At 33.6% G+C, this 27,143-nt stretch overlaps 2 protein-coding genes across 7 annotated transcripts; both read left to right on the top strand.

The window, feature by feature from the left end:
- The first annotated feature begins 2,552 nt into the window (after nt 1-2,552).
- LOC130821633 (DNA-3-methyladenine glycosylase 1) lies at nt 2,553-8,787 on the top strand. Of its 2 annotated transcripts, none has more exons than XM_057687427.1 (3): nt 2,553-3,769; nt 3,861-3,948; nt 8,357-8,787. In XM_057687427.1, the coding sequence occupies exons 1-2, from the start codon at nt 2,679-2,681 to the stop codon at nt 3,862-3,864; spliced, it is 1,095 nt and encodes a 364-aa protein (XP_057543410.1). In that variant the 5' UTR covers nt 2,553-2,678; the 3' UTR covers nt 3,865-3,948; nt 8,357-8,787. The 2 variants fall into 2 exon arrangements, with proteins under 2 accessions (XP_057543410.1, XP_057543405.1); XM_057687422.1 differs by having other exon boundaries at nt 8,412-8,787.
- Nucleotides 8,788-10,553: 1,766 nt separating this feature from the next.
- LOC130826413 (probable serine/threonine-protein kinase SIS8) lies at nt 10,554-26,201 on the top strand. Of its 5 annotated transcripts, none has more exons than XM_057691998.1 (17): nt 10,554-10,885; nt 11,934-12,322; nt 12,527-12,730; nt 13,187-13,378; nt 13,477-13,736; nt 15,556-15,657; nt 15,871-15,948; nt 17,864-17,959; nt 18,841-18,927; nt 20,051-20,171; nt 20,552-20,849; nt 23,013-23,136; nt 23,221-23,240; nt 24,555-24,711; nt 25,400-25,688; nt 25,771-25,843; nt 25,955-26,201. In XM_057691998.1, exons 2-17 carry the CDS (start codon nt 12,080-12,082, stop codon nt 26,035-26,037), a joined length of 2,427 nt encoding a protein of 808 aa, XP_057547981.1. In that variant the 5' UTR covers nt 10,554-10,885; nt 11,934-12,079; the 3' UTR covers nt 26,038-26,201. The 5 variants fall into 5 exon arrangements, with proteins under 5 accessions (XP_057547981.1, XP_057547970.1, XP_057547990.1 ...); XM_057691987.1 differs by having other exon boundaries at nt 10,596-10,885; nt 17,855-17,959; XM_057692007.1 differs by lacking the exon at nt 15,871-15,948 and having other exon boundaries at nt 10,597-10,885; nt 17,855-17,959.
- The last annotated feature ends 942 nt before the right edge of the window (nt 26,202-27,143 follow it).

The raw sequence follows: 27,143 nt of genomic DNA on the forward strand, positions 1-27,143 counted from the left end.
TTGCTTTGCTTTGAAGAATCATTACTATGGTTCATAAGCTTTACTTGGTGAAACACATTTGTTTCAAAAGGAGGTGTTGTTTGATGCATTGCTCTATATATAGGGGATGCATGCCAAGGGACTATACATCCCATCTCCATATCATTTTTGATTTGCTCTCTTAAGAATTTTCTCATTCTTTTCTTGTTTCTTTCTTTCATGAATTAGTATTGAGAAAGTAATAAACTCTCAACATCATCAAAGTTATTAATTCACTACAACACTTGTATTTACAATTGCAATCTCCTTGTGCTAAAATTTTATTGTGTAGATTGTATTTCATTGTGAACTTCATCTATCATCTCAAGCATCTTTGTGGGAGAAATATCACAATAAGAAAGTGCATGAACGCCTTCTACTCATATCAAGTTTCCGAACGACTTCTTTGATTGTTGCAATCATATCTTCATCGTCTTCTTGGTAATTCAAAAAAAGTTCAAAGTCATATACAAAGGATTACAAATAGTGTAGATTTCATCTTGTAACACATATTTGTAATACATTATATTATTTAATTGAATAATACACTTGATGGAATGTTCTCTAATGAAGTTCCCACAAGGAATGTTCACAGGAAATACTTAAGAGAAGTAAAATATTTTAAATAGTAGATATATTATTTAATTGAATAATACATTTGATGGAAGAAAAATGAGGACATAAACATTAAATAATATTAAAAGAAAGCTAGTGGAAAAAATATGGGGACCACAACTTATAAAATACTCCCTCCTATTCAACCTAGTAGTCCCATTTAGTGGATACTAATAATCCTTACATTAAGATGAATCAAACAAAATCTTACTTGACTATGTTTTGACTTATAAATTAAGAATAAAAATACAAATTAAGACTAATAAGTAAATAGTATCCCAAAAGTAAATGAGACTACTAGCAAGAACATGAGGTAACAATATTTTTATAAACTTAGTGGGAAACATGTGGGGACTATAAGGAATATAAAAATGTAAAAATAAAGTTAATGAAAGATATGTGGAGACCATAACTATTATAAAATTATTAAAATGAGGATGGATAATGTTATTTTTGTCCAAAATCTATGATATAATACTACAATTTCTTACGAGAACAACAATTCCTTATCAGGGAATATTTGTTACTCCTATTATTTCATCATCATTACGGGTGTTCAAAATCGGATGTCGGGTCGACTCGAATCCGAAAATCCGGATATTCATTTTTCGGATGCCTAAAAATGTGATCCGGTTTCGACCCGGATTAAACCGAGTATCCGGATTTCGGATACCCAGTATCGGAATACCTGGTTTTATTAGAATGTTTTTTTATTATTTTTTTGTCTTTTTTTCATTCAACCATATGCATGTGTTATCCCTATTTTTATATAGAATGTTTTTTTACATAAAATTCAAATACTAACTTTTAAAAAATATTTAGCTTAATTAGTCATAAAAGATAGGTGTTTGGTAGTTGGCTTTTACATTAGCTTTTTAGTTGGCTTTAGGCTTGTGGGTTGGTCAAACAGCCAACAAAAGTATTTGGTAAACGGCTTTTAACCAGTTGTAAAGTTGGCATTTAAGTCAAAAATCAAAAAGCTACTCCAGTTAGGGTTTTATGTTGGCTTTTGGCTTGTGGATCAACTTTTTCTCTAATAAACAACCAACAGCCAATGCCTAAATTTACCAAACATCTCCATAAACAGCTGGTTTTTTAGCTAGCTTAAAAGCCAATAAAATCAACCAACATTTTCAGTTGGTCAAACAAGCCAACTAAAAAAGCCAACAACCAACAGCTAACAACCAATTGGTTTAAGAAAATTAAAGAATAACATTATTACACATTGGTTTAGGTAAGAACAATCATAAAAAAAGAATTCGCAGGAGAAAATTATATTAAGATTCAATCCAAGGTTAGCTTAATGGAACCATCATCATTTTATTTAAGAAAAAGTAAGAAAGAAAATTAAATAAATAAAATCGAATACCGGATATCCGGTTTCCAAAAAATTTAACTCAGATTCGGATCCAGTTTAAAAACCGGGTAACCAATCCGGATTATCCAGTTTGCGCAAATCGGCTAAATTATCCGATTTTGAGAACCGGATAATCCAGATCGAATATTTCAGATCGGGTTTTTATGCAAACCCCTAATCATCATACTCAAGCAACCATGAAAAAAATTTTAAAGTAGGAAGTAAATTGAAAAAAACACAAAATTATTTTTATATTTTCATAACGTTTTCTAGAAATAAAAACAAACAATTCTATTTTTTGAAAAATATATCTCTAAAAAGAGTTTCTACAAAAACAACTTTTAAGAAGTAGAAATTGTTTTTCAAAAGCTGGGTCAAATAGAGCCTTATTTTTTAATCAATCTAATTTTTTTTCTTCTTTTTATTATTTTTGAGAAAATTATCAAAACTATCTACAAAAACTTATTTTATGTATATTTTTCTTTTTCTTTTTTTTTTTTATATATATATCAAAAACTATCTACTAAAATATGTTTATTTGTCAAATCCAACAAATAAATAAATGTATTTTAATAGATAGGTTTTAATCTTTATACTTTATTTGAGAGTAAAATGTTTAGTGACTAAATTGCTTGTTAAGTTATTAGTAGTGCACACTCAACGCTACACCCTCCTCCCTCTAATCGACATGAATACCGCTCTTCCTTCATCTCCCTCTCACTCTCACCCAACCTCAACCCACACGGCAACTCCGCCACCGCCTCCGCCACCGCCTCCGCCGTCTTCCGCCGATGGAGTTCTAACAATTCCATTTCCAATGGCCGATCAACAGAACACCAACACACCTCCTGCCGTCAATCCCCGGCCACCAACCAAACTCCCTTCCCGTCCACGCAAAATCCCCAAACTATCTCCAGACACTCCTAACCCATCTACAAATCAAATCATAATCTCTCCCCGACAACCAAGATTACTCAATCAAACCCATCGTTACCCTTCTCTTTCATCTCCCAATCAAATTCAAATCGCCATTAAACATCTCAGAGCTTCCGATCCTGTTCTTGCTAAACTGATTGACCTCCATAACCCTCCTACTTTTGATTCATTTCAAACCCCTTTTCTTGCTTTGACCAAAAGCATTTTATACCAACAACTTGCTTTCAAAGCTGGTACTTCTATCTACTCCCGTTTTGTTTCCCTTTGTGGGGGTGAATCTGGGGTCATTCCTGAAACTGTTTTATCTTTAACCCCTCAACAACTTCGTCAAATTGGGGTTTCTGGGCGTAAAACTAGTTACCTTCATGATCTTGCAAGGAAATACCAAAATGGGATTTTATCAGATTCTGCTATTATTAGTATGGATGATAAGTCTTTGTTTACTATGCTTACTATGGTTAATGGAATTGGGTCTTGGTCTGTTCATATGTTTATGATTTTCTCTTTGCATAGACCTGATGTTCTTCCTGTTAATGATTTGGGGATTAGGAAAGGGGTTCATTTGCTTTATGATTTAGAGGATTTGCCTAGACCTTCTCAAATGGAACAACTTTGTGAAAAATGGCGTCCTTATAGGTCTGTTGCTTGTTGGTATATTTGGAGATTTATGGATGCTAATCATCCTTCTTCTAATTCTGGTGTGGTAACCGCCCCCGCTGGTGCTGCTGCTATTGCTTTGCAACTGCAAACACAGCAGCAACAGCAAACACAGCAGCAGCTGCAGCAACAACAACAGCAACACCAGCCGCATTTTATTGATCCCCTTAATATTATCAATCTCCGGTATGCGCCAATGTTACATTGTTATTGATATGTATTGTTTTTGGGTTTTGACTTTTGATTATTTTAGATGATTTTGACTTTTTGTTTGTAGATGATGAATTCAAGCATGTGCATATCATGTCATGAGAGTATAGAGATACACCAATATATTTGGATCTGGATGGAGCTGAAGACACAAGGTGAATAATTTCTTAATGTCAAAAATTTATGCTAGTTTGAGTTCTTTTCAAATATTTGCATTCATCAATTTTTACTTATATGCCTTTTTTTGGTATATATTTTTTGTTTGTTGATTGGGTAGGAACAAGGTAATGTTTATTAAGGCTAGGTATTGTTATAACTAATGCCATTAATTTGTATTATTTTCTAAACTTATTGTAATTATGAATGATTCGGAAACCCTTAAACCCTTAGTAGAGCTTATCTGAAATTGTTTTTGTAAAATGAGTGAAACTCCCTTTCCTTTTCATTTATGTCCCTTTTACCATTCTACTTCCCTTAATGCTTAAAGATGTAAATTGATTCGCAAGTAGACCTATTATTGAGTTTTGTCATCAATTATGGTTTTGATTTCTCCATTCAAAGTACACCTACTCCAAGTGCGCTTATATGTTTATTTATGGAGTACTTGTTATTCTTTGACTTGCCAATCTTACTTCCATTATAATCTCAAAGTATTGAGAGGGCAAGCCAATTTTTCTCGTGGTTTGAATTGAAATTTGTAGCTGGACTGCTGGAGTAATAGATCTGTTTTCCCTTTTAGCGTAAAATTTTTGGGGAAAAGGAGGGAGGAAGAGAGGCATGGGTGGGGTTTTCTGTTTAGAGAATGTAGTATCAAAACATCACAATATCAGGCTACTATGAAGTGTGGAAAAAGTTACCATCACTACTCTATAGTCCATACTCCATAGCATAGATACCCTTCTAATTCTACATATTAAGCGATTAAAGGCTATCTTCTTTACAAGCAAACTACCATGTACGATGAATGATCAAACATACTACTCTCTTGCACGTTCCTTAAAAATTTGTTATAAAGAATTGTATTAGAAAGTATCAGCGGACAGCATGTATAAAAGGATCCAGAGCAAAAGGTTCATGCTTTCTACCAATATTAGAGAAATCTACCTGCAAAGTCATGTCTCACCTATACAAAAGCCTTAAAAATTTAATCACTTTGATGAAGGAACACATACCTTCAAAATGTGCTTCTGTTTGAAGTCCACCATTTTATTTACGATAAAATCATCATCTGCTCTCCGCCAAGCTTTTTGACCCATTTCAGATGGCAATAATAGTTCCGAAATAATGAGGCTGAATCCAGCTAATCCATGCAAGGCTGATGATAATTTTCAAAGAGAAACAAGCCAAGACGTAAAAGGAAAATATAAATAACGGATTTTCAAAGTGTAATGTATTGAACTTGCTCCTATGTTCCATCACGATTAAATTTGGTTAAGGTTTATGACTTCACTTTTTGTTTATGGTGTTATGATCAAATATGGAAAATTGAATAAAAGAAACATTGTCTTACAAAACTTTCTTTTCTTTGATTATTACAATACTTATCTTTTATAGCCTTTTTGTTTTAGATTATAATGGACTAAAGTGAAAGGGTTCATCAAATCATTTGCACGTTTTACTTTTATTTGTGTAAAGTTGCAAATGTTATTAATTAAGGGTTAATCGAAAATAACTTCTTTGTTGTTAAAAGGATAATGATGTGTATAACCGACCATCCAAAGTCTGCCTAGGTGAGAGTTTTTTGGGTAATTAAATATTGTTGTAGTTATCTTTTATCTTATTTTTTTTGTAATTATATCTATCAAGATTTTATATTTTTACATTAAAAGTGGTGTTTTACTATCTTTGCTAATTTTTTAGTTCTTTTTCTTGTGCATGGTTTTGTTCTTCCCGTTGCGATTAAATGCGGGACCAGGAAATAATGATTTCGTCGATTTTGGGATGCCAATGAAGTGAGGTCGACTTGGTTATTTTTATTTCTTAATAACTAATAACTCTTAAAGCTTTATTTTTAAGATCTTAAAGTGATTTTTGAGCTTTGTTTTACGGTGAATTCCGCGGAGAATGGATTTTTGGTAATGGATAGATGTTTTGATGTTGGTATGGTTTGTATACTACTTGTTATGTACTGACAAATTCTGCGCTTGTGCGAAATCTAAAATATACTCTCCCTCCTCAGATGTAATTCCATTTCTGAAACCTTAATAAACACTCTAAAAGCTAATCTATATGTTGAACATGACCGTTTAGATCGATGTCATGGTGTCATTAATTCATTATACATTTTTTTGCTAATGTTGGGATACTTAGCATCACATGAATTGATTTCTTCCAAAATTTTCTTTGAATGCTCCCTGTACTCCAACATGAGGCGTATATTTCTCATTCATACAGATTCTTCACCCTCACAAAGTCACAATTCTATCATTTAATCTACACACTTCTACCACATCTCTTCCTTATCACTCATCTATCATCGTAATTCATACTGCAGTTCTCTTATTATATTCCCTAAATACCACAATTCATATATGTTTTAAATCTAAGTCTTTTGGGCTCTCTACCAATCCACTTTTCTTTTACCATGTAAAGAATGCTATCATTACATTCTTTTGTAGCATTTACTTGCTCCATGTACTTGAAAGAGTTCAAACATTTTAAGATGTCAACCATAGCTTAGATCATATTAACCTAATTTTTTTTGCTCATTTGATACCATATTCAAGAGAGATGTGTGCGCCGTTTTCAAGTGGTAATCTAGCATCCATTTCTTACCTTACACTACTCCCAAGTCTTAGAGGTAAAGCGTTATGCCTTTGCATATTTAACCCTTACATACTTTTTACTACATCCTTAACATTAAATTATAAGTTGTGTTCATTTAGCATTAAACTACTGATGTTAAATTATTCTCTTAGATGTTTATGTGCTCATTGTATTTCTAAATTGACAAGTTTATGAGATGATGTTGTGTCGGATTTTGTAAGGAGTTCAGTAATTATATGTTATATTGAAGTATGATTGGAAAGATCATTTGGTCTTGTTTGCAAAAAAAAAAAAAAAAAAAAAATCTTTTCAGGAGGAATTTGAGAAAGCTTTGTGATTTGAGTTAAAAAGGAGAGTCCTGTGTGTAATGTAGATTCGAATTATGGAAACGATCAAACAATTCAATAGTTTAACTCTAGCTAGAAATCAATGGAAAAACTTGTTTGGAAATATATGAATTTTTAGAAACTTAAGTTTTCAGGAATAAAAGTTTTCCAAAGAAGGAATTTTTTTAAGGTTTCTATAAACTAGGGTTGCTAGAAGCAAAGCAAAAAAATGTTCATTACATTAGATTACATATACCAATTGATGTCAATTCTTATTGAACCAATTCAACAAAAAATTTGAATTAAAAGTTTAATAACAGTTTTTTGAAGCCTGGTTTAGTAAATCTAAATTGCTAGATAATAAAATGAATTTGCAAGTTTTCCCCGTGTCTTCGAAGTAGTCCACTAATCTCTTTTGGGTACACCTTAATCTGAGCACCTTAACAAGCCCAGAAATGTGCATCAATACACCTTCACTTTTGTAACTTTTATTGACTGAAACCTGCTCCAATTTTCTTTCGGTCCTTTCATTTCCCTTCTCTCTTTTTTTTTCCTTTCTTTTTTGTTCCTGTTGTTGCTACCTTGATATCAGTTATTTGAAAATTATTTTGAGATTTATAAATATAGCCATTTTTAGACTAAATTTACAGCCCATTGGTACTAAATTCTAACAAATAAGAATGATCATGTCATTCCTGTGGTGATGAAATTTTAATAGTTTTTTTTCATTATCATTGAATATCACTTTTTCAAATGGGAATGTATTGAAATGGATTTTGTGAAGAAAATGTAATTGAAGTAGAATCAGCATGACCTTTAAATTTATCGATACACTTTCTTACCAAAATTACATTAACTTTTCATTATTAAAATTGAAGCAGCTGTGAATGTTCTAAGAGACCTAGTTAGAGAATTTAAGCCCAAAGGAGAAGCAAAATAAGAGTGAGAAATGTTTTCTTCTTCAAGTATATGAATGTTCTATTTAGCCTTATGTCATTTCGCTTGTTAAACATGGAAAATGCAGTTGAATGCGTTAAGCTGAGTAGATAAAAGACTGTTATGTAACGTTTTCATGTTATTATTTTGATGCAAAGATTCATGAGGATTCTTATTTTTGTGACATATATGTTTCCACTATTTTTTTACAACTAGTTTCTTGAGAGACGGATCTCTAGTCCAGCCCATTAAAAGATTAATGTCTACTTACCGTATTCTTAATGCTTACTTACATTATCCTTGATGTTACTTACCGTATCCTCAATGCCTACTTTCAATATCTTAAATGTCTAGTTACATCATTCTTAATGCATACTTACAATATTTTAAAAAATATATAATGGGCTGGCCCGATTAGCGATGGCCTCTCAAAGAGATCGTCTCTAACAAGAATTTGTGATTTTTTTAGATAGAAGCTATTTATATTTGCTACTTACATGGGTGCGTGCTGATTTTCTTTTTTTTGGTTTGTTAGATTTTGTGTTATCCCATTTGAAACTGCTGTAACACCATTGATAAACGATGAGCAGGGATATTCAATGATGATAGTTTTGCTGATTTTGGAATATCGACAATCGATGGAGCAAGGCCAACTCTGTTATTCCTAATTTTAAGACCGGAAAGACTTGTAAATGAGGATAGGATTGTATTTGAGATTGCTTTGTAATTACACTTTAATGCTTTTTAAACTTATGGAGTGGTGGATGGGTTAATTTGTAACTCTCAGATGATTTGATGCTCCCATGTTTAGGGGGAGTGTGATCTGTTTTTCTGCTACTTGATGAACTATTTAGAGTCTTAATTATTTGGGCACTGAAAAGTTGTGGTGTTCTGAGATTGAAAGAGCCAGCAATAGCACAGAAAAACAAGCTCCCAGACGCAGTTGGGAGATGCATTTCAATGTTATAATGTTGTTTATCGACTTATCGTCAATGGTCTTATATATAAGTGTCGTGTCGATCATGATAATGGTTAGCCCACACTTTGACAACGCAACGGTGTTGCTACCGGGGCTTGTCTTTTATTCACAAGCCTTCGGAGTCTCCAAGTTGTAACACGTATTTTGGTAAGCTTCATGGCAATAGATATATTGTTTCTTTATTCGACTCTAAAATTGAGGGTTCAATCTGATTGATTCGACCTATCTTTCCTAAAATTTGGTAAAAAAATTGAGTTTCTTTAACAGTTTTTGGGAAAGTTATAATTTAAAAATCTTACATTTTCTTATTTGGATAATAAATATTTTACGCTTTGATTAATGACTTATTGATCAATAGCATCGACCTCATACTGACATTGTACCAAGCTTAAATCTAGACATGGCTATGCCTTTAAGAAGTGTATAGCCCAATGAGCACATTCACATTGATGCCCTATTGCAAACAATATTTCGCGGGTAGAGGTCATGCATCTCACCATAAGACCACACATAATAATAAAACCTTTACTCCTCGAAGCGGGGTAGGTAACCTATGATCCAAACCCCGACTTGTGAGTTGCACATCATAGCGCATGATCATCATTTCTCCCCAAGGTACGTAAAAGGTATTAGTGTTCGCATTTAACCTCTCAAAAAAGCGGCAATGAGGGGGTAGTTTATGTAGTCGTGCATCAAATACAAGAAGCCATCAACCTCTATAAACAATTGTGGGTGACCTCGTCAGTTGCATCCTAGTCAACGATATAAGCCCCTCCCTCCAACTAATACCGAACACCCTTTTTTGTTAACAAACTCCTAAAGCACTTGCATCATCTCCAAAAATATATATAGGTTATGTTTAGTTTTCTGCTTGTCTTTTGATTTTTACCTTTTTAGTTAATGAAACAGTCAAACAAAATCTTTGATAAATTACTTTTAAAACAACTAAAATCTGATTTCTAAGTCAAAACTAAAAACCACTATGTGTAGCCTTTTAATTGATTTTTGGCTTCAACCCACTTTTTTCTCTATTAAAAATACTAACAACCAACAAATAATTTTTCTCAAGCATCTCTATAACAACTAGCTTAGCCGCTATTATTTTTACTCAAGAGATAACATCAATATGATTTGGCATGAAATTTAAGAATAACTAAGGTCATTAACATTGTGTAGATGATATTAAAATAAAACAAAATTTATAGATGAGACTTAAATAAAGTGTCAGAGACATTTCAATAAAAAAACATTATAGCAAATTTTAAAAAGGCAAACTAAGATAAAAAGTGCGACCATTTTAAAGAAAATAAAGAGTAAACCTACCAACAACTACTAATTTCATCTAATAGTCATGTGTCAAACATACCTTATAAATGTAAATACACTGATTCGTTTAAATGAATTTGCCAAATTTATAGCATTTTTTGACATGATCCACCCCTTTTACCCTACTTTAACTTACTATAACTGATTCTTAATTTCCGTATCAAAAGCAAATAAGACTAATTCATCAAAACGCACTATTACCTAACAATAACAACAACATTAAAAGGAAAAAGGAAAAAAAACAATAAAAAAAAAAAAAACAAATTAATTGGAGTTGGGTGTAAAATGTGTAATAGAAAAAGAACGCGTACGAAGATGTGTGGATGTTGGTGAGCCACCACTTAGCCAGCTGGCTGTCCGACACTGCTTTGCTTATTTCTACCTCTTCCCTTAACTAACCAAACACCACGTGACTTCTCACACCCCCCTCTCCTCTTTTTTACCTTTTCTTTTTTCTTTTTTTTTTTTATTTTTCCCACTTCACTTTCTTTACTCATAATTATTATTTCCTTCCATTTCCATCTTCCTCAGATTTTTTTTGCTTTCAATTTTTCTTTTTTGCCTCCATCTCATCTCAAATCAAATCAAATCCCTCTCTCTAATCTTCCCTTTTCTTGCGGCGCTAATCTTTTCTCTTTCTACTTTCAAGTGTATCAATCGTTAAAGTGCTGGATTATACATCTTTATGATGATATTGCGTTTTACTAGAGATTCTAATGCTGTTTTGTGTTCTTCATAATCTTGTTGTTGGATCTACTGGTGGGTTTCTTTTGTTTTCTTTTATTTCTACTGTTTTTGATCAGGGTTTATATATGTTATTTTAAGATTGTAATGTGTTTATTTGATCAATTTGGTATTTTTTGAAGTGGGGTTTTTTTCATGGGGTGTTTTCAAGGTTTGATTTCAAAATGTAGGTAGTTTTCATGGATGATATATTGATAGGATTCATTTATGATGCTAGATTTATATGCTTGAATTTGGTGAAGTTAATCTGATCAAGAATTGCACACTAGCTTAAATTTAGGTGTAAATTTGTGATCATGTCTTTGCTACTATTTAGATAGCACTAATGGGCTATCTTTCACTTTAGTTGATGGTTCCGACATTCAGTTGTCTAGATGTTGTTTATTTGGAAATTTATCTTGCCCTAGTGAATTTTATAGCAAATGTGAACCGTTAATTTTAACTATCTTTAGTGATAAATATGTTCCTGAGTTGAAATTACAACTCAAACAGTGTCTTGGTATTTCCATTCAAATAGAAATTTTGTTGGGTTTGTGCTGTTTGTTTGGAAATTATTGTGATCTTCGGCTTGGAACTATTGAGTTTTTGACTATGAATAGTGCTAAATTGGAGCACGAATGGAAGCAATAATCCCTTACATTCATTTGTTTTTTTCATGTAGTTGATCCCATGCCGTTGTGATCAAGGCTTTGACATTGTTAATATTGTGGAACAACATACAAAAGAGAATAATTGTTAGACTGAGGGTGTGAGTGCCAGTATTTTATGCCAGAAGGAAACAAGAATTAATTCTTAATGATTGAGGTTCTGAATTTTGAGGATAACTGCACATTTATAATTAGGCATTGTGTTTTAGTTTCGATTGTTAGAATATAGAATTGCAAAAAATATGCACAATGAGACCATTATGTCCTTCGCTTGAATGTTTTGTTAGGATGTTTGTTCTAATGATTCCTTTTTAGTAGACAACCATTTGCTAGCCATTGTTTTTGTCTCCTTTTTGTCATGATAGGAGATGGGAGGAACAGGAACATTGATTGACTCTTTAATCTTCAATATGTAGGCTGTGTGGCCCCAAGAGCATGGGAAGTAAACTACAAGAAATGGAGAGAATGATTTGTTGTTGTAAAACCATTTCTGGATGGGAAAGGGCTTCTATGGGGTAATAGGTTGGGGCGAAATGATTTTACATTTCAAATATTTGACAACATGGAGGAGACACATGATGATACTGGACAAGCAGAACAGGGGCCTTCAAGTTCTACCTGGTGGGCTTCAGATTTTGTGGAAAATTTTGGATCAGTTTCTTTGAATTCTCAAGAGGACAACTTGAGTTGCAAGGAAACCATTAGACATAGTGAAGGAGATGAGCCGTCTACTGCATCGCAGATTTTATGGAGCACTGGAGTACTTTCTGAACCTATTCCGAATGGCTTTTATTCTGTTGTTCCGGTAAGTACCTTACTTTCTTAATTGCATTTCATGTATGGAATATGAGGACATAGACCACTATCGCCTTTGTGCGCCGTGCACCTTTTACTACATTGTGTTACCCCATTTTTCTGTGTTGAAAGGTGGCTAAGGGAAAAAAAGGATGGTATCTTAAAATTATTATTATGCTAGGTGATTACTCCAACAAACTTTGATAAATTGCAGGATCAGAAGCTTAAGGAGATGTTCGATCGCCTTCCTACACTTGAAGAACTTTCTTCTTTGGAAGGTGATGGCCTCAGGGCTGAAATTATTCTTGTAGATGCCCAAAGAGATAAAAAACTTCATATGCTGAAGCAACTTATCACTGCTTTAGTGAAAGGATTGAACTCTAATCCGGCTGCTGTAATAAAGAAGATTGCGGGATTGGTAAGAATTCCATGATACTAATGATTAGTTGCTTCAAAATCTTTTTGACTTACAGTTTTATATGTGATATATTTGTAAACAGTGTACATACTGCTGTTTAAACCATAGAATTATATAGAAAGCCTTTTGTTCTTGTTAGAATTTGGCATTTTAAATAATAAGGCTTATGTCTTGTAAGTACAGATTTGTGAATAATTGCATCAATCTTTGCGGTTATTGAGTGCTGCAAATGTGCTGCACTTTATTTCATGATCTCTTTAATAAGTTTCTTCTTTTATTACAGTGTTATGGTAATAATGCTGATCCCATTTATGATTTTTCTAATGTATAATTTATATTTAATTTTATGAGCTTGTGCTTTTGCTAGGAAGATTCATGGATTTTTGGTTTTATTGTGTTCCCTTCAATATAGAAGTATTTGAAATATATTTTTTCCCTGTTTTCATTGTCTGTCAGGTTTCGGATCTTTACAAACGTCCTAACTCGGATTCCAGTCCTGTAAAATCCCTACTAGATGAAGCTTCTCATGGCACAATGGCTCGTGGGGTTCAGTTGCTGGGACAAATAAAAAATGGTTCCTGTCGTCCTCGTGCAATTTTGTTCAAAGTGCTTGCTGATACTGTAGGGTTAGAGAGTAAGCTTATGGTGGTATGTGGCGTTGAACTTGAGATTGATTGTCTTCTATCTTCTTCACAATTGTTTTAATTTTAAGCGGATGTAATTTATGTTCCTATTTTTTCTTATAGGGATTGCCCAATGATGAAAGAATAGAGTGTGCAGATTCATATAAGCACATGTCTGTGGTAGTAGTGTTGAATTCAGTGGAGCTTCTGGTTGATCTAATGAGGTTTCCTGGTCAACTGATACCTCGATCCACCAGGGCCATTTTTTTAACCCATATTTCGGCTGCAGGGGAGAGTGACTCTGCAGAAAATGATTCATGTGACTCTCCACTTGAGCCCAACAGTCCTTTGTATGGATTTTCTGAAAGAGCTGATCAAGACAGGTTAGTTGGGCATTCTGTCTAAACAATTTTATTGTTATGGCTTTATTGAAATGAAGTTTGGTCGATTGAACATGGTTTGAACTACTGTAATTGCTGCAGTGCATTGTCCTTTTTTCTTTTCAAAACAATTAGTTTGCGTCCTCAGCTGTTTCTGTTATGGAATTTCGTTTTGAGCATGTTCTTTTGTGTAATTGTGTGATTTGAAAGAGAAATCCAGACATTGTCTTTCAAATTATGTTACAAAACTGTTTTTAGTGTTTGGACGTTGTAGTTGCTTAGCTAGATTGTCTGTGTTGCATGATCGTGTTTACTTCTTGTGGACAATTTCTTGGGCTGTTTTATAATAATACCTTTGGTGGTAGTAGGATGCTTATTCTAGTTTAGATCTGTAATATGAGTGTTCCGTGACTTGTTTTCAACTCTTGGTTTACTTGATATGCCCTGTATCATGTCTTGTGTTTAAAGTGGCAGGATTTTAAATCCTCTTAAATTTAATTCAAGTTTAGGAGCTCTATAAATTTCATTTGTTTCCTTTATTCCAATGCTTTTAAGTGGTTCTTTCCTAAGCTCCCACTTAGATTATAGTACAAAACAAGGTTGCATCGCGCATCAGCCGCATGAGGATTTCAAAAAAAAAAAAAAAAAGAACCAATAATTGCCAATTTATGAAGGTGTAAAAAATTTGTATTTTGGGCTGTTTTGAGTGATGTCTCATGATATTTGACGTTATGATAATTGCATCACTCAAATACCGCATTGTTACCGCAATTGCAACCGTTACTACATATTTGCACTATGACGGAGACACAGATTGAAGGAAGCTGGGTGTACACAACCTTAACCTTGTAATGACAAAGTTGATTTCTTTGTACCCTTGATTGAAATATCATTTGAACTTCACGTAAGTAAGTTCACATGACTTGAGCCATAAATCTCATGGCCAATGAGAAGAGGGTTATGTGCTTAAGTCAATTAAGTTTAGGATTGAGTTCCTATAAAAATTTGGAGGAATTGGTGATATGCTTTTTCATTCAAATCAGCTTTGTTTTTGTTTTAGATGTGTATTTGGAAACATCAATTCAGGTTTGTTGGATCCTAATTGCACCTGTATGTATTGAAGTTCATTTGACTCACAATAAATAATATAATGGTATATTTATCAATGAAAAATTGCAAATTATAGCACAATTTGTGATCTCAATTTTCCATAACAGGATTATGATGTGTCATTTTCCTTTTTTTCACCACTTTAAGAGGTTTTCACGTGATCCTTTTGATTGTTCCGCTCCGTTACACTACCCCTTGATATCATTAAGTGGCTCCCTTGTTCTAGTGCACGGAACTCTTGTTGTCATTGATATCAAAGAGATTGTTTTGATTGACTTTTGGTAGCAAACTCACTGATGACTTCACATAATTTTTGCATTTTGAGTGTGGTTATACAAATTAAACTGTCATGAAGAAATTCAGTAATAAAATTATGAGAATTATCCATAAAACGCCTATTCACTAAAGAAGAAATATCATTCGAAGATTTCATATGAAAATTAATTTATTAGTGGCATATATTATAGTCTTAGCTTCCTTTTTAGTTTCCTGTGAAAAGTTGGTAATCTTTGTGTAATTTTAGAATAAATAATAATAGAAGCTTGAACTCAATAATAAAAATAGAAGCTTTAATTAAGGTGAGCATAGTTTTAAATTTTGGTTTTTTAATCCTCCTAGTGTTTGGATCATAAAGATGAGGAATTCATTGCACTGTCACCTCCACACTTAAGTTGCTAGATACATTTAATTAATGACCTTCTATTTTCTTCAGTGCAGAAAAAGACGATATTGGTCTATTTGCAAAGAGATTTGATATTCCTTCATTACAGAACAGAGTGCTTAGGTCTGCCTCTGGTATTGAAAGAATATCGAGGTATTTAAATCCTTTCCACATGCTTCAAACTTTTGTTGGGAAGTCGATTTTATTTGATTTTAATTATAATTATTTATTTCTTTATGGGGTGAGGGGAGGCCTTGGAATGGATATTTGTTTCTGTTTTGATTTTTTCGTGTCTTCCATGTTCCATATCTTCCTCAGTGCGCACATTGAGCTGTTTTTATTAACAATCCTCAATTTATCACATAGTGATCCGAACATTGCGACGACATTTTGGCGACGGAGTCAGAGGAAGGTCATTGCTGAACATTGGACTGCTAGTTCAAGGTGTTCCTTGATTCCACATCTTCTAGCGATGAGGAATCTTTATCTACTGATATATTTGTTGAAAATGCACCTTGATTCTGCAGTACTTTTTCATTAGATGTGGGTAAAGTTAGTAGATTTTGATCTTTGAAGCTTTAGGCTGCTTGTCATCCTAGTTGACATATCAAGCAAAATTATTTATGCTCTGTGTGCAAGCTGAGTGTGGAAAATATAGTGAAGTTGGAGTTTGTTGGTGCTCGTGTAAATGTAGATGAGCAACAACCAGGGTGAATGATTTTGGACAACACAACACAAAATTGAATCTAATATACCCAAAGCTTGTCCTGGGATTCATGCTGTCAACTTTTGGGGTTTAAAAATAGGAATATAATATATACAGGTCTTGGCATCTTAGTTAGAAAAGCGCGCCTCGTTAGGCGAATCCTTAAGATGAGCATCTCATAGCACCTTTTGCAAGTGCGTCAGTCCTTAGGGCACCTTTTTGTCTTAAACTCAAAGGAAACCATTTGATGCAAGCACCCACTGAGTGTGCTTTCTCCTCTCCTCCTCCTCTTGTTCTTTTTCTTCTTCTTCTTCCATTTCTTCTTTTTTTTTTTCTCTTGGTTTTTCAGGGATTTTTCTAGGAATTTCTATTTTGTTTTATTTTTATCAGAATTTTAGAGCGCCTCACACCCAAAGGCTAGGCCTTATAGTCTAGGCTTTGGGGATCCTTAGCACCTTAGGGCATTTGGTACATTTTAAAACCAATCTTGGCATCCTGAATTCCTGATGCAACGTTTTATATCAGAAGTGATGTGAAGAATACTGTCAGAGATTTTTGATGGTTTTGAATAAAGTTGGCTGTGACTCCATTATTTGCTGATGCCTAGCCACATAAAATTCTTACTTCTTTGGGTTATTTGGTTGTGTTGATATGATTAGGTCCCAGGATTTTGGTCATTCTTCTCATGCTAATGCTGTCCATACCTTTGCATTTGAGAATTTGCCCCACATGCCACAAGACCACTAGCCAGACCTCATGTTTTTGCTAGTTTTGCTACAGTTTTTGACAATCATTAAAAGCTAGGCCATTTAAAGTATGCCTAATTTATTGAAGTATGGCCATTATTACAATTTTTTTAGAAAATATTTCCTCGTGATCTGTTTTAATAATCTAACTATTAGTTATCAATTACTTACGTTGCCTAATCATGGTCCTTGCACCAATTGTCTTTTCTCCTCTCTTGTTGATAAATATACATTGTACTTGAATTGATTTTCTCACCTTAAGCTGCATAATAAACCAGCCAGGAAGATCATTGGATTTTTTTAAAGATTCTCACATGTATGCTGTTACCAATAATGAGAGATTGTAATTCTATGTTTGAGCAAATGCATTCAGTGGAATAAATTTTCAAAGTAGTAAAAAACTTGTGGTTGGTAACTATTAAATTTATAAATTTATTGCTGAACTTTTGTCACATAGGAGATATTACCAAATAGGGTCTTCAACAAAAGCATTTTATGGTGAAGCCATTCAGCGGTTTCTTCTCACAAATGTCTTTTTCTGCTGTTTGTGTAACAGAAGTCCTTGAAAATGATTTTCTTGTGATCAGCTGAATGGTGTCATTTCTGGCATAACCACGTGTCTTTCATGCTGTGTTGATACCACTGTTTCTTTTCGCATCTTTTTTTTCAAACTGATAAATTATTTGGAGAAAAGGGCTCTTTATGTACTTGTAAGCTGATCATCTATTTTTTTCTGCTCGATCTTAATTTTTATTTATTTATTTATTTGAAAATTTTGGTGCTCCAAAATCCACTACATTTCACGTTTGTCATTGAATGGTCCACATGCTGGTCTTTTATGGTATTTGAAACCTGAATTTCATCTACCTATATAGTCTCTACTCATCTGTGGTTTTAGCGGTTGCAGTCCTGAGCATCCCTCACTTCGTGCACGTGGTCGATCTATGCTGGGCGGTGAGAGAAAATCTCTGAGAGAATTTGCTGATGATGCTGGTTCATCAAGGTCTGTATCTTCTAAAAGTTTGTTGGTTTGCTGTTCACACACATGCTGAAAAACAATGCTGATTTTACTTTTTGTGGGTTGGTTTTCAAATATCATCAATGTTGGTTAGAAGTTGGGACCTCTGAACTTATTATTTATGAGGTATATAGTAAGATCATAGACTCGGAAAATTTAATTTTGATATTTGTCTGTAATAGCCCTCTGCCATTGTAATGATAGTTTAGCACCTTAGATTAAGGGAGAAACTTATCTAATCATCATGCTTATTAAAAGGGTCCATGAATTATTTAGAATGTTATTGATAGAGATTTTCCACTGTAGTTATCATTCCTAGGTTGCCCCCATCCTTGTCATCTTTCCTTTCTGTGAGAGTGGGGACATTGATTTGATGTTTGTAAATTTTTGCAGTCCTGGATGACTGTTTGTGATCTTTGAATCCTCTTTCTAGTCAGGAACAATCCATTGAATGTATACAGTATACTGGGCCACCTCGAGTGTAGGACATGGCTTGTTTGATGTTCTGATTGTCGTTCAAACTAATGGGTACGTGGCCTAATATGCAGTAGTTAACTTCATGTTTGACTCTGTAAACTTGGATTCCTTTTTCGTGAGTGCTAGTGTGTGCATTTGTGTTCGGGGATTCATTGTTTTATCAGTGCGAGTGTATGAATTTTTGTTTAGTGCCACTATGTTAGCTTCCCTGAGAGTTTTTATCATGGTAATTGAGGATAGAGATTACATGATGAACATGTACCTGTTTTTCATAGCTGAGCCTATTTTTGGTCTTTTTAATTTGTGCTCTAATTGTTAGTTATTGCAATTTTGTTGGCTGCACCTTGTCCAAGCTAGAAATATTTTCGGTTTTTGGTACTGGCTTACAGATCAGTTGGTGCTGCAACACCTGAAGCTCGTAGATTTCGGCGAAGGAGCATTAGTATCACCCCGGAGATTGGTGATGACATCGTGAGGTTTGTGTTTTCTAATGATAACGTGTAAAAAATTTTTTGCAGTTCTTTGTTTGTTATGTTTTGAAATGGTATGGTATATGATTACTAGGTGATTTATAAATCATTGTAGTTATCTAGTTTTTGATCATTTATACAACATTGCCAGGGTGAGGGGGTTTAATGTACAGAACCTTACTCGTAATAGTAACAGGTTGTTTGTTGATGACCCTGATCCCAAACATATCGCGAAGTGCACTTGATTTGGTGAATCATCTTACTCTAGTCTATCTTAATCCAAAATCCAACAACCAAGGATGTTTAGTTCCATTAGCAGTCAACGCTCAACATGGCATTAGTTCATTGTTGTAAACTTCGTGTCAAGCCTATTATACATTTTTAATATAAAGTTCGAAGTTGGTATTATATTTTTCATAAAATGATTATTAACCTATCTCTATAATTAAATTTTATTATTTATTATAATTTTTTTGATGAAATTTATTAAAACTTGATAGAGTATAATTTATAATTTACTTTATCTTAGGTAGTAATGCTTTCAGAGTTAATAAATAAAGGTACATTTTATTGTTTTTCCTTGTTTATTTTGCAAGAAATATTAAAGGAGATTTGTTTGTGTTAGTAGAAACTATTCCAGAAATGGCAACTGTTTCAACTAATTTTTCCTTATTTTATCCAATGCTTATGATAGTCAAATATATACTGCATTGGGAGACAAAAAAATATAATTTTTATTATGAGATGCAACTCCTTAGTTCTCGTATTCAATTGTTTTGGTAATTCAGTTTTTTAAATTCCATGGGTTGCTTACATGTTGCTTTGACTTTTGAGAAAGTTCCTCTATTTGGTTTTTCTTGTTCATTAGCTGTGAGGGAAAAGCTTGAATTATCTCTTGATAGATGTTAGTCTGGAATTCAGATGATGGCAATTATTAAAAGAAAGCAAAATGGATTAGAAATCTTCATAACATGCTTTATGTTTTATTACTTAATTGACTTACATTGGTGGATGCCTCCTTGAAATGGGCTCAATATAGAGTTCAATTGGTGACTAGAATGTGCATACTTGCTTTACCTCTGTTGCTGACATGATTCATGTACTTTATGTAAATTTCCTGAATTTTCAGGGCGGTACGAGCGATGAATGAGACACTGAAGCAGAATCGTATTTCAAGAGAGCGGGGTGAGGATAGATCTCTTCCCACTTCACCAAGCAGGAGAAACGGTGGTGGCAATCCCGAGATAAATGTATGTAGGTTTCACTTTCTGTTTGACTGTATTGATATGATCCTTTGACGTACAGGTTATTTTTGGCCTATATTTGTTTTTCTGGTGAAAATGTAACTCACTAGAATCTCGTTTAACTCGTTAGCCTGCCCGGCTTTGTTTTTGTTGGAGTCAGATACTTGTAAGTTGGCTTATCGATACTTGTAAGTTAAATTGTGATTGGTTAAATTTTTATTCAAAATATACATTGCTGTTTACATCTTTGCTTGGGCTTCTATTTCTTTGCTTTTGGAGTCATTGAGTGTAGAATGTTTTAAATTGTCTGATAAAACTGCAGTCAAGTAGTTTGCGTTATCATTTTGTCAAAGAGACTCAGCAAGTGTTACTCTATCCACATTCAGGCATCTGATTTCCGTCTTGGCAGTCGAGATGAAATATCTGGAACTAGATCTGCTTTGTATTCCCTGCACGGGGAACAAAGTTCTCAAAAGGCTATATCATTGCCTTCATCTCCTCATCAATATCGAAGTCGAACGCCAGAGAGGAGCAGGACAGAAGAACAAGCTCCCAGTGATGAAATGGTGTCTACATGGAATAAGATCTTAGAAACGTGCATGTATCGTGACAAGTCTCTGCTTCCTTATGAAGAATGGAACATTGATTTTTCTGAGTTGACTGTTGGGACTCGTGTTGGGATTGGTAAGTTTTTCTTGTCTTGTGTGTTGCTAATGTGATTAAAAGATGTAGAACTGGCTGGAATTATGTTACTATAATTTTTGTGAAGTTCTTGCACTTCAGATATTCACTGCAAAATTTTAGTTGTGTTTAGTACTTTTAATAAAGAAGGGTGGTGAATACAAAACCCTTATACATCTTATCTATTCAGGAAGACTTACTTTTTTATTTTGGTGGCATATACAAAGCTTAAATAGAGATATACATGTACATTAAAAGGAATAGCATGTCAAAAGTTTATTAAGCAATATTTGTTGTTGGATTTTACGCTAGGAGATCTTTGTAGGAATAAATGGAGAATCTTAACGTACTCCCTCTGTCCCATGAAATTTGCCCCCAATTTCTTTTTTGGTCCGTCCTACCAAATTTGCTCAATTTCTATTTTTGGCATTGACACATACTCCTTTGATTCTCATCCACTCATATTAATTATCTTTTCATCTCATTTTTACATTTCTCCCACTTTTCCATTAAATACCAGTTCCCTACTTTTCTTAATTTCCCCACCAATTTCCTTTGGGATGAAATTGATGGGATAATTGGAGTACTTCTTATATAATAGGGATGCTTATCTCTATTCTTGTAACTTTTTCTTTTAGTAGTAATTTTTTTTTATCATTTTTTTAGAGTAATACAGTTAATTAGGAAAGAATTGACAAATGGATTTAAACATGTGAACAATGTACTAGATGAATGATGTGTAAATTGGGAGTAAAAGTAGTGAATACCCATTGGGTAATTGGTGAAACATGAAGTTGGAGAAGTTTCGTCCCTTTGTGTATGCTTGGCCACATGCCTCATGTGTTGAAGCTAGATATTAGACTCTACATCTTGGATCATGGATTTTATTGCATTTGTATCAAGGATTTGGATCCAATAACCATTGTGCATTAAGCCTTAACTTTTAACAAAAAATCAACGTCCTTGTTCTCATTTTTGTATGTGAGCTCAGGACGTTGGGGATGATTGGGCTGTTGATGCTTTTTAAGTTGATTTGTTTTAACCAAATATCGAACAAGGATTTTGGTTCTCAAATTTTTATGACATTTCTAGTTTACATAGTTTATTATGCTTATGCACGGTTTTTTTTTTGGTTAAATTTTATTTGTAAGGTTCTAAACTTGTCATGTTGCCATTTAATTTCTGTAGACTATTGATGTAACAAATGCTTATCAAAATTTACTGTTTGGAAATGGCTCTTTTGATGTAAAGAGAAACAATTTTATTTTTCCTAATTTTTATACTAAGCTCGTTTGATGTTTTCATTTTGCCACTTACCAGAATTTCAATCATGAAGTATCAATCATCTCATTAGATCCCTGCAAAAGATTTAGTTGATTATATGGTTTTTCACTTGCTTTTCTGAAGCTTTGTGAATATAAATGCCAAAACTTTGTTTTTCAAAAACAATTACTCTCGTTGTCCCTCTCAATTAAAACCACTTTCCATTTTAGTTTTTCCCACTGATTTTGCACCCTTTTCTTTTTTGGCAATTGTTCCACTCTCGTTTTAATTTCATCTACAAACTTATTTTCTTTTTTCATCTTAACCACTTATTTTTGTCATCCACTTGTTATTTGTTTAATTCTCTAATTCAATTTTCTTTTTCCCTAATTATCACCCAAAATGCAAGTGGTGCTGATTGAGAGGGGCAGAGAGAGTATTTTTATGCAAAGTTGCGTGTGATGTTTGTTATAAAGGGACAATCGGAATAATCTTTTTAGTTTACAAGGGTGAGCTTCATGAATTTGACCCCCACAAGCCCCTCCTTGGTGGGAACCCCTAATTAGCCACGGGATAATGAATGAAATAATATAAAATTTACTTAGAGCAGGCACACCCCTTGTATGTTGAGTGGATATAAAGTGATTCAATCATTTTACTCATGAGGTATCTGTCCATTTAACCTAGAAACCAGAAATTTCATCATGGGTAGAATCCACAATATACCAACCAAAGTTCAATAGGAGATGGGAACTCTTACCACTTCCGTTGAGCTCTCAGTTATTCCTCTTGAACTATATGAGTTGAATGGTTCTATTCATAGCTTAGATTATTTGGGTTTTGCATGAACTCATTTTAGACTTCTATTCTTTCGGTTAAATGTGTTGTCTTCCTCTATTTTAGGGTTCTTTGGGGAGGTTTTTCGAGGAATATGGAATGGGACTGATGTTGCCATCAAAGTGTTTCTGGAGCAGGATTTGACTTCTGAAAATATGGAGGACTTCTGCAATGAAATAGCCATTCTTAGGTAGTTTCTTGATTTTTAATTGTATCATTGTGAATAGCCTATTTGCGTGAAAACTAACGACAATTTTTCTTGTGTTGTCTCCAGTCGCTTGCGACACCCGAATGGTAACTCTCTTGTTCGATTCCTATCATTTTACAATCTATATCTTTTTTCATTTTCATTCATTGTATGTGGCCTGAGAATTTGGCAACAATTGAATCTAAGATTTTATTGGTTTTTGAAAGGAAGTTAAATTAGTCATCTGGCAAACATGTAGTGCTTAAGTTCAAGGGTGGAGGCACATATGTGCCTATAGGGTCATATGACCCCACCTGACTCTTTCAACTCTTGAAAATTTAGGTACATTTTCTATGTATAATAAAAAATTAATTTTGGGCTATTGCATTGAATCCATAAGATTGCGTACATTCGACCCCTAAACCCCTCCCCAGGTGGAGGCCATTTAACGGCATTGGATAATGGAATGTTATTGTATTGCATTGGATCCATCCACCTGACATAGATAACTAGTAAAAGTATCCGAAATTCGAAAGTGGTGTACCACTATAGTGACATTTACCAATCAATTGACCGAGTATAAATACATATTAAGTTGTGACCTTTTTGTGTTGTATAGTTTATGGTCTGGAAGCAAATACTCCCTCCGTTTCTTAATGAAATTCCCATTTGCCATTTTGAGCCGTTTCATTTGTAAGAATATTTGTGTTTATATCACAAATTTTAGACATAATTAATATTCTTCATCCTAATTTTAATATTTTATTAATGTTGATGGTTCTCAAATATCTTCTACTAACTTCGTTTTATCATTTTTGTATTGCTAATGGTCCCTACATGTTTCCTACTAACTTCATTCAAATATTTTTTAATAATTGTTTTTGTGGTCAATATATTTTTCAATAGCTTTATTTTCATATTTTTTAATACTTATGTTTAGCACTTTTTCTTAATTAACTTTATTATTTAAATAAAATAATATATCCACCATATAAAAAGTTTAATTTTTCTTAATTCTTGTAAATCTTCCTTATGGGAACATCAATAGGGAACGAAGGGAGTATAATTTACTATAAAAAATAATGAGAGCTTTTTGAGTCATATGGTGTTTCTCAATAAATAGTAGTTGACATTTCTAAGATTTGTATATTCACCAAATTTATTTATGATTATTGGATAAAAATTGACAGATTAACTGGTGTACCTTACTAATTGCAAGATTTTCGGTTATATAGCATTGGCTTTGCTATTGACTGACTCTAACTTTTGAGCCAACTTAATATAATATTTGGATCCGTGACTGCTAATGCTACTCTTTTTGTTCCAAGATATTGCCCTGTACAGTACACCCACAAACCTGAGCATTCATAGTTGGTCATATTTTCATTTGCTCATTGACAAGGGTGTCCATTTTATTGCAGTTATTTTATTCCTTGGTGCGTGCACAAAACCGCCACGCTTATCAATGGTCACTGAATACATGGAAATGGGTTCCTTGTATTATCTGATCCACTTAAGTGGTCAGAAGAAGAAGCTTAGCTGGAGGAGGAGATTTAAAATGTTACACGATATATGCAGGTTAGTTTTGTAATGCCATAATTTTAAGCCTCTTCTTTGACATCATTATAAATCATGTACACTTCGTATTTATATGAAGTTGCGCATGATGTTATCTACCAAGTACCAAGGGTCAATCATAATCAACCTCTTAGTGAGCTTTGTTACTTACAGGGTAAGGTTGCGTATATTCAACCCTCGAAACCCACCCCTGAGCCATTTAGTGACGTTGAGGGAATGGAATTTTGTTGTATTCTTATTATTCGATGGACTAGTATCAGCTTCCTGATAGACACAAATATTAGAGCATTTAACCTTTAAGTAAATGTGTTTCAAGTATTAAAATGAAAAATGTCTTGTTAGAAAGAAGCATTTGACAGAATTATGCTAGTCTCATTGGGTATGACTTATGAATATGACCATATCCATATGATTTAACAATGTGGTTTCCATGGGGTCTTCAGGCCATATCTTATTTAGGAAGAATTGTAGGCTGTTTACTTAAAGTTGTTCATGACCATTCCTATCAGATGCTGGAAAATATGCCCATCACCACCAGCCATAAATTACCCCCGCTCCCCATCCCTCTCCAAAGGATAAACTTGATTGTATATCTTCAACTTTGGGCATTTTTAGACCGCTCTCCATTTTATGTTTTTTTTGAGTTGTATGAATGTAATTGAATATTGCTTCCTTTTGCAACTTATAGAGGTTTGATGTGCATACACCGAATGAAGATTGTCCACCGTGATCTGAAGAGTGCTAATTGTCTTGTGAACAAGCATTGGACAGTGAAGATATGTGATTTTGGGTTGTCAAGGATAATGACCGAGTCACCTATGAAAGACTCTTCATCTGCTGGAACTCCTGAATGGATGGCTCCAGAACTCATCCGAAATGAGCCGTTTAGTGAGAAATGCGACATATTTAGCCTTGGGGTCATCATGTGGGAGCTTTGTACTCTGACCAGGCCATGGGAAGGCGTACCACCAGAAAGGGTATTTATTTTATTTTAGCTCATTAAGTGTCATATTTGGTTCTCTTTTCTTTTTCGGAACCTAAATGGGACTTATTTTGTAGGTAGTTTATGCCGTTGCAAATCAGGGTTCACGCTTAGAACTTCCTGAAGGACCTCTTGGCCAACTCATTGCAGGTACGAGATTTTGTCGGTCAGGCACTAGGTTACGTGATGCAGTCATATTTCGTCTTGTAAAGTTAGTTGGGTTTGTTGGGATTTTTGAGCTGACGATGTGATTCATTGCAGATTGCTGGGCAGAACCACATGAACGGCCGAAATGCGAGGACATACTTTCCCGTTTGCTTGATTGCGAATATGCACTCTGTTAATCTTTGTGTATAGGAAAACATTGGTTAGAACTGTCAGTGTTTCCAACCCCCCTTTGTCGCGAGTCCGTTCCGTAGATGATATTTCCAATTTTGAAATGGAAAAAGAAAAATAGACAACATTTTAATGAATTTCAGATCAATCGTCTTTTCTCATTGAAGTGAAATGGTTGAATGGCCTTCTATTTTGTGCATGTTATTTGCTTGTGATATTGTTTTGATAGATAAGACTAAGGAGGGGAAAAATGATAAGTGTAACTTTAGCACAAACAAGATGACAAGAGATACTATAAAGTTATTAAAGAAAGAAATAGCTTTAAGTGGATGTTTTAAACGCTCAGAATTCATATTTTAGAGTAATGGGAATATCCAATAAAATAAGACCCATTGAATTAATTGCGAGTTATGAAATTTGAAGAACGACAGTTGAAATATTATGTGATAAGTGTATCCTTAAAGATAAAGGGTTCAGTGAATGTCTATTAGATCAACACTACTACTTGGATAATAATGTTGGGATTTTAAAAAGAATCATAGTAGAAATGAGAGTAGTAGAAATGCAAACGCTTCGATAAATGAGTAAGTCTACCTTGAGGGATAAAATTAGAAACAAAAATATATAAAAGGATTAGGAGTTGCTTTGAGAAAAGATGAAAAGAATTATTTTAAGATGATTTGAGCATGTATAAAAATGAGATATTATCAAAACAATAAAGAAAATAGAAAGTTAAAACATAGAAAACTTCAAAAGGGTAAGGTACAAAAAATAATCTAGATTTACAAATTGAGATAACAGAAAATCAAAATGAACAAAGTAGGATTCATTTGGACGATATTGTAAGTTTTTAATTGATATAATGATTCATGTAGACAGGTAGTCGATCCTCTTCCTCTTTTTGCATCACTACACACTCATTTCTCGCCCTTGACTACAATTACATCTCTTAATTTTATTCTCTATTAGTCTTTTTTTAGTTTTTTTTTTTTATTATTTTCAAGTAAATATTCATTTCTAATACAAGTATAACCTAGGTGGTAATGAAATTTTTTAAAGAAAAACACATGTTAGTAGGTGAACTCTTCATTACCATAAAAATGACATAACTCGA

Source organism: Amaranthus tricolor, chromosome 1 (genome assembly GCF_026212465.1).
Source record: "Amaranthus tricolor cultivar Red isolate AtriRed21 chromosome 1, ASM2621246v1, whole genome shotgun sequence".
NCBI lineage: Eukaryota > Viridiplantae > Streptophyta > Magnoliopsida > Caryophyllales > Amaranthaceae > Amaranthus > Amaranthus tricolor.

Bases quoted from the DNA above. Each gene is read 5' to 3' on its own strand.
- LOC130821633 (XM_057687427.1), top strand. From the start codon at position 2,679: ATGAATACCGCTCTTCCTTCATCTCCCTCTCACTCTCACCCAACCTCA.
- LOC130826413 (XM_057691987.1), top strand. From the start codon at position 12,080: ATGGAGGAGACACATGATGATACTGGACAAGCAGAACAGGGGCCTTCA. The intron at 23,241-24,554 runs GTAACTCTCTTG...ATTTTATTGCAG, and splicing joins TCGCTTGCGACACCCGAATG to TTATTTTATTCCTTGGTGCG. The intron at 25,844-25,954 runs GTACGAGATTTT...GATTCATTGCAG, and splicing joins TCTTGGCCAACTCATTGCAG to ATTGCTGGGCAGAACCACAT.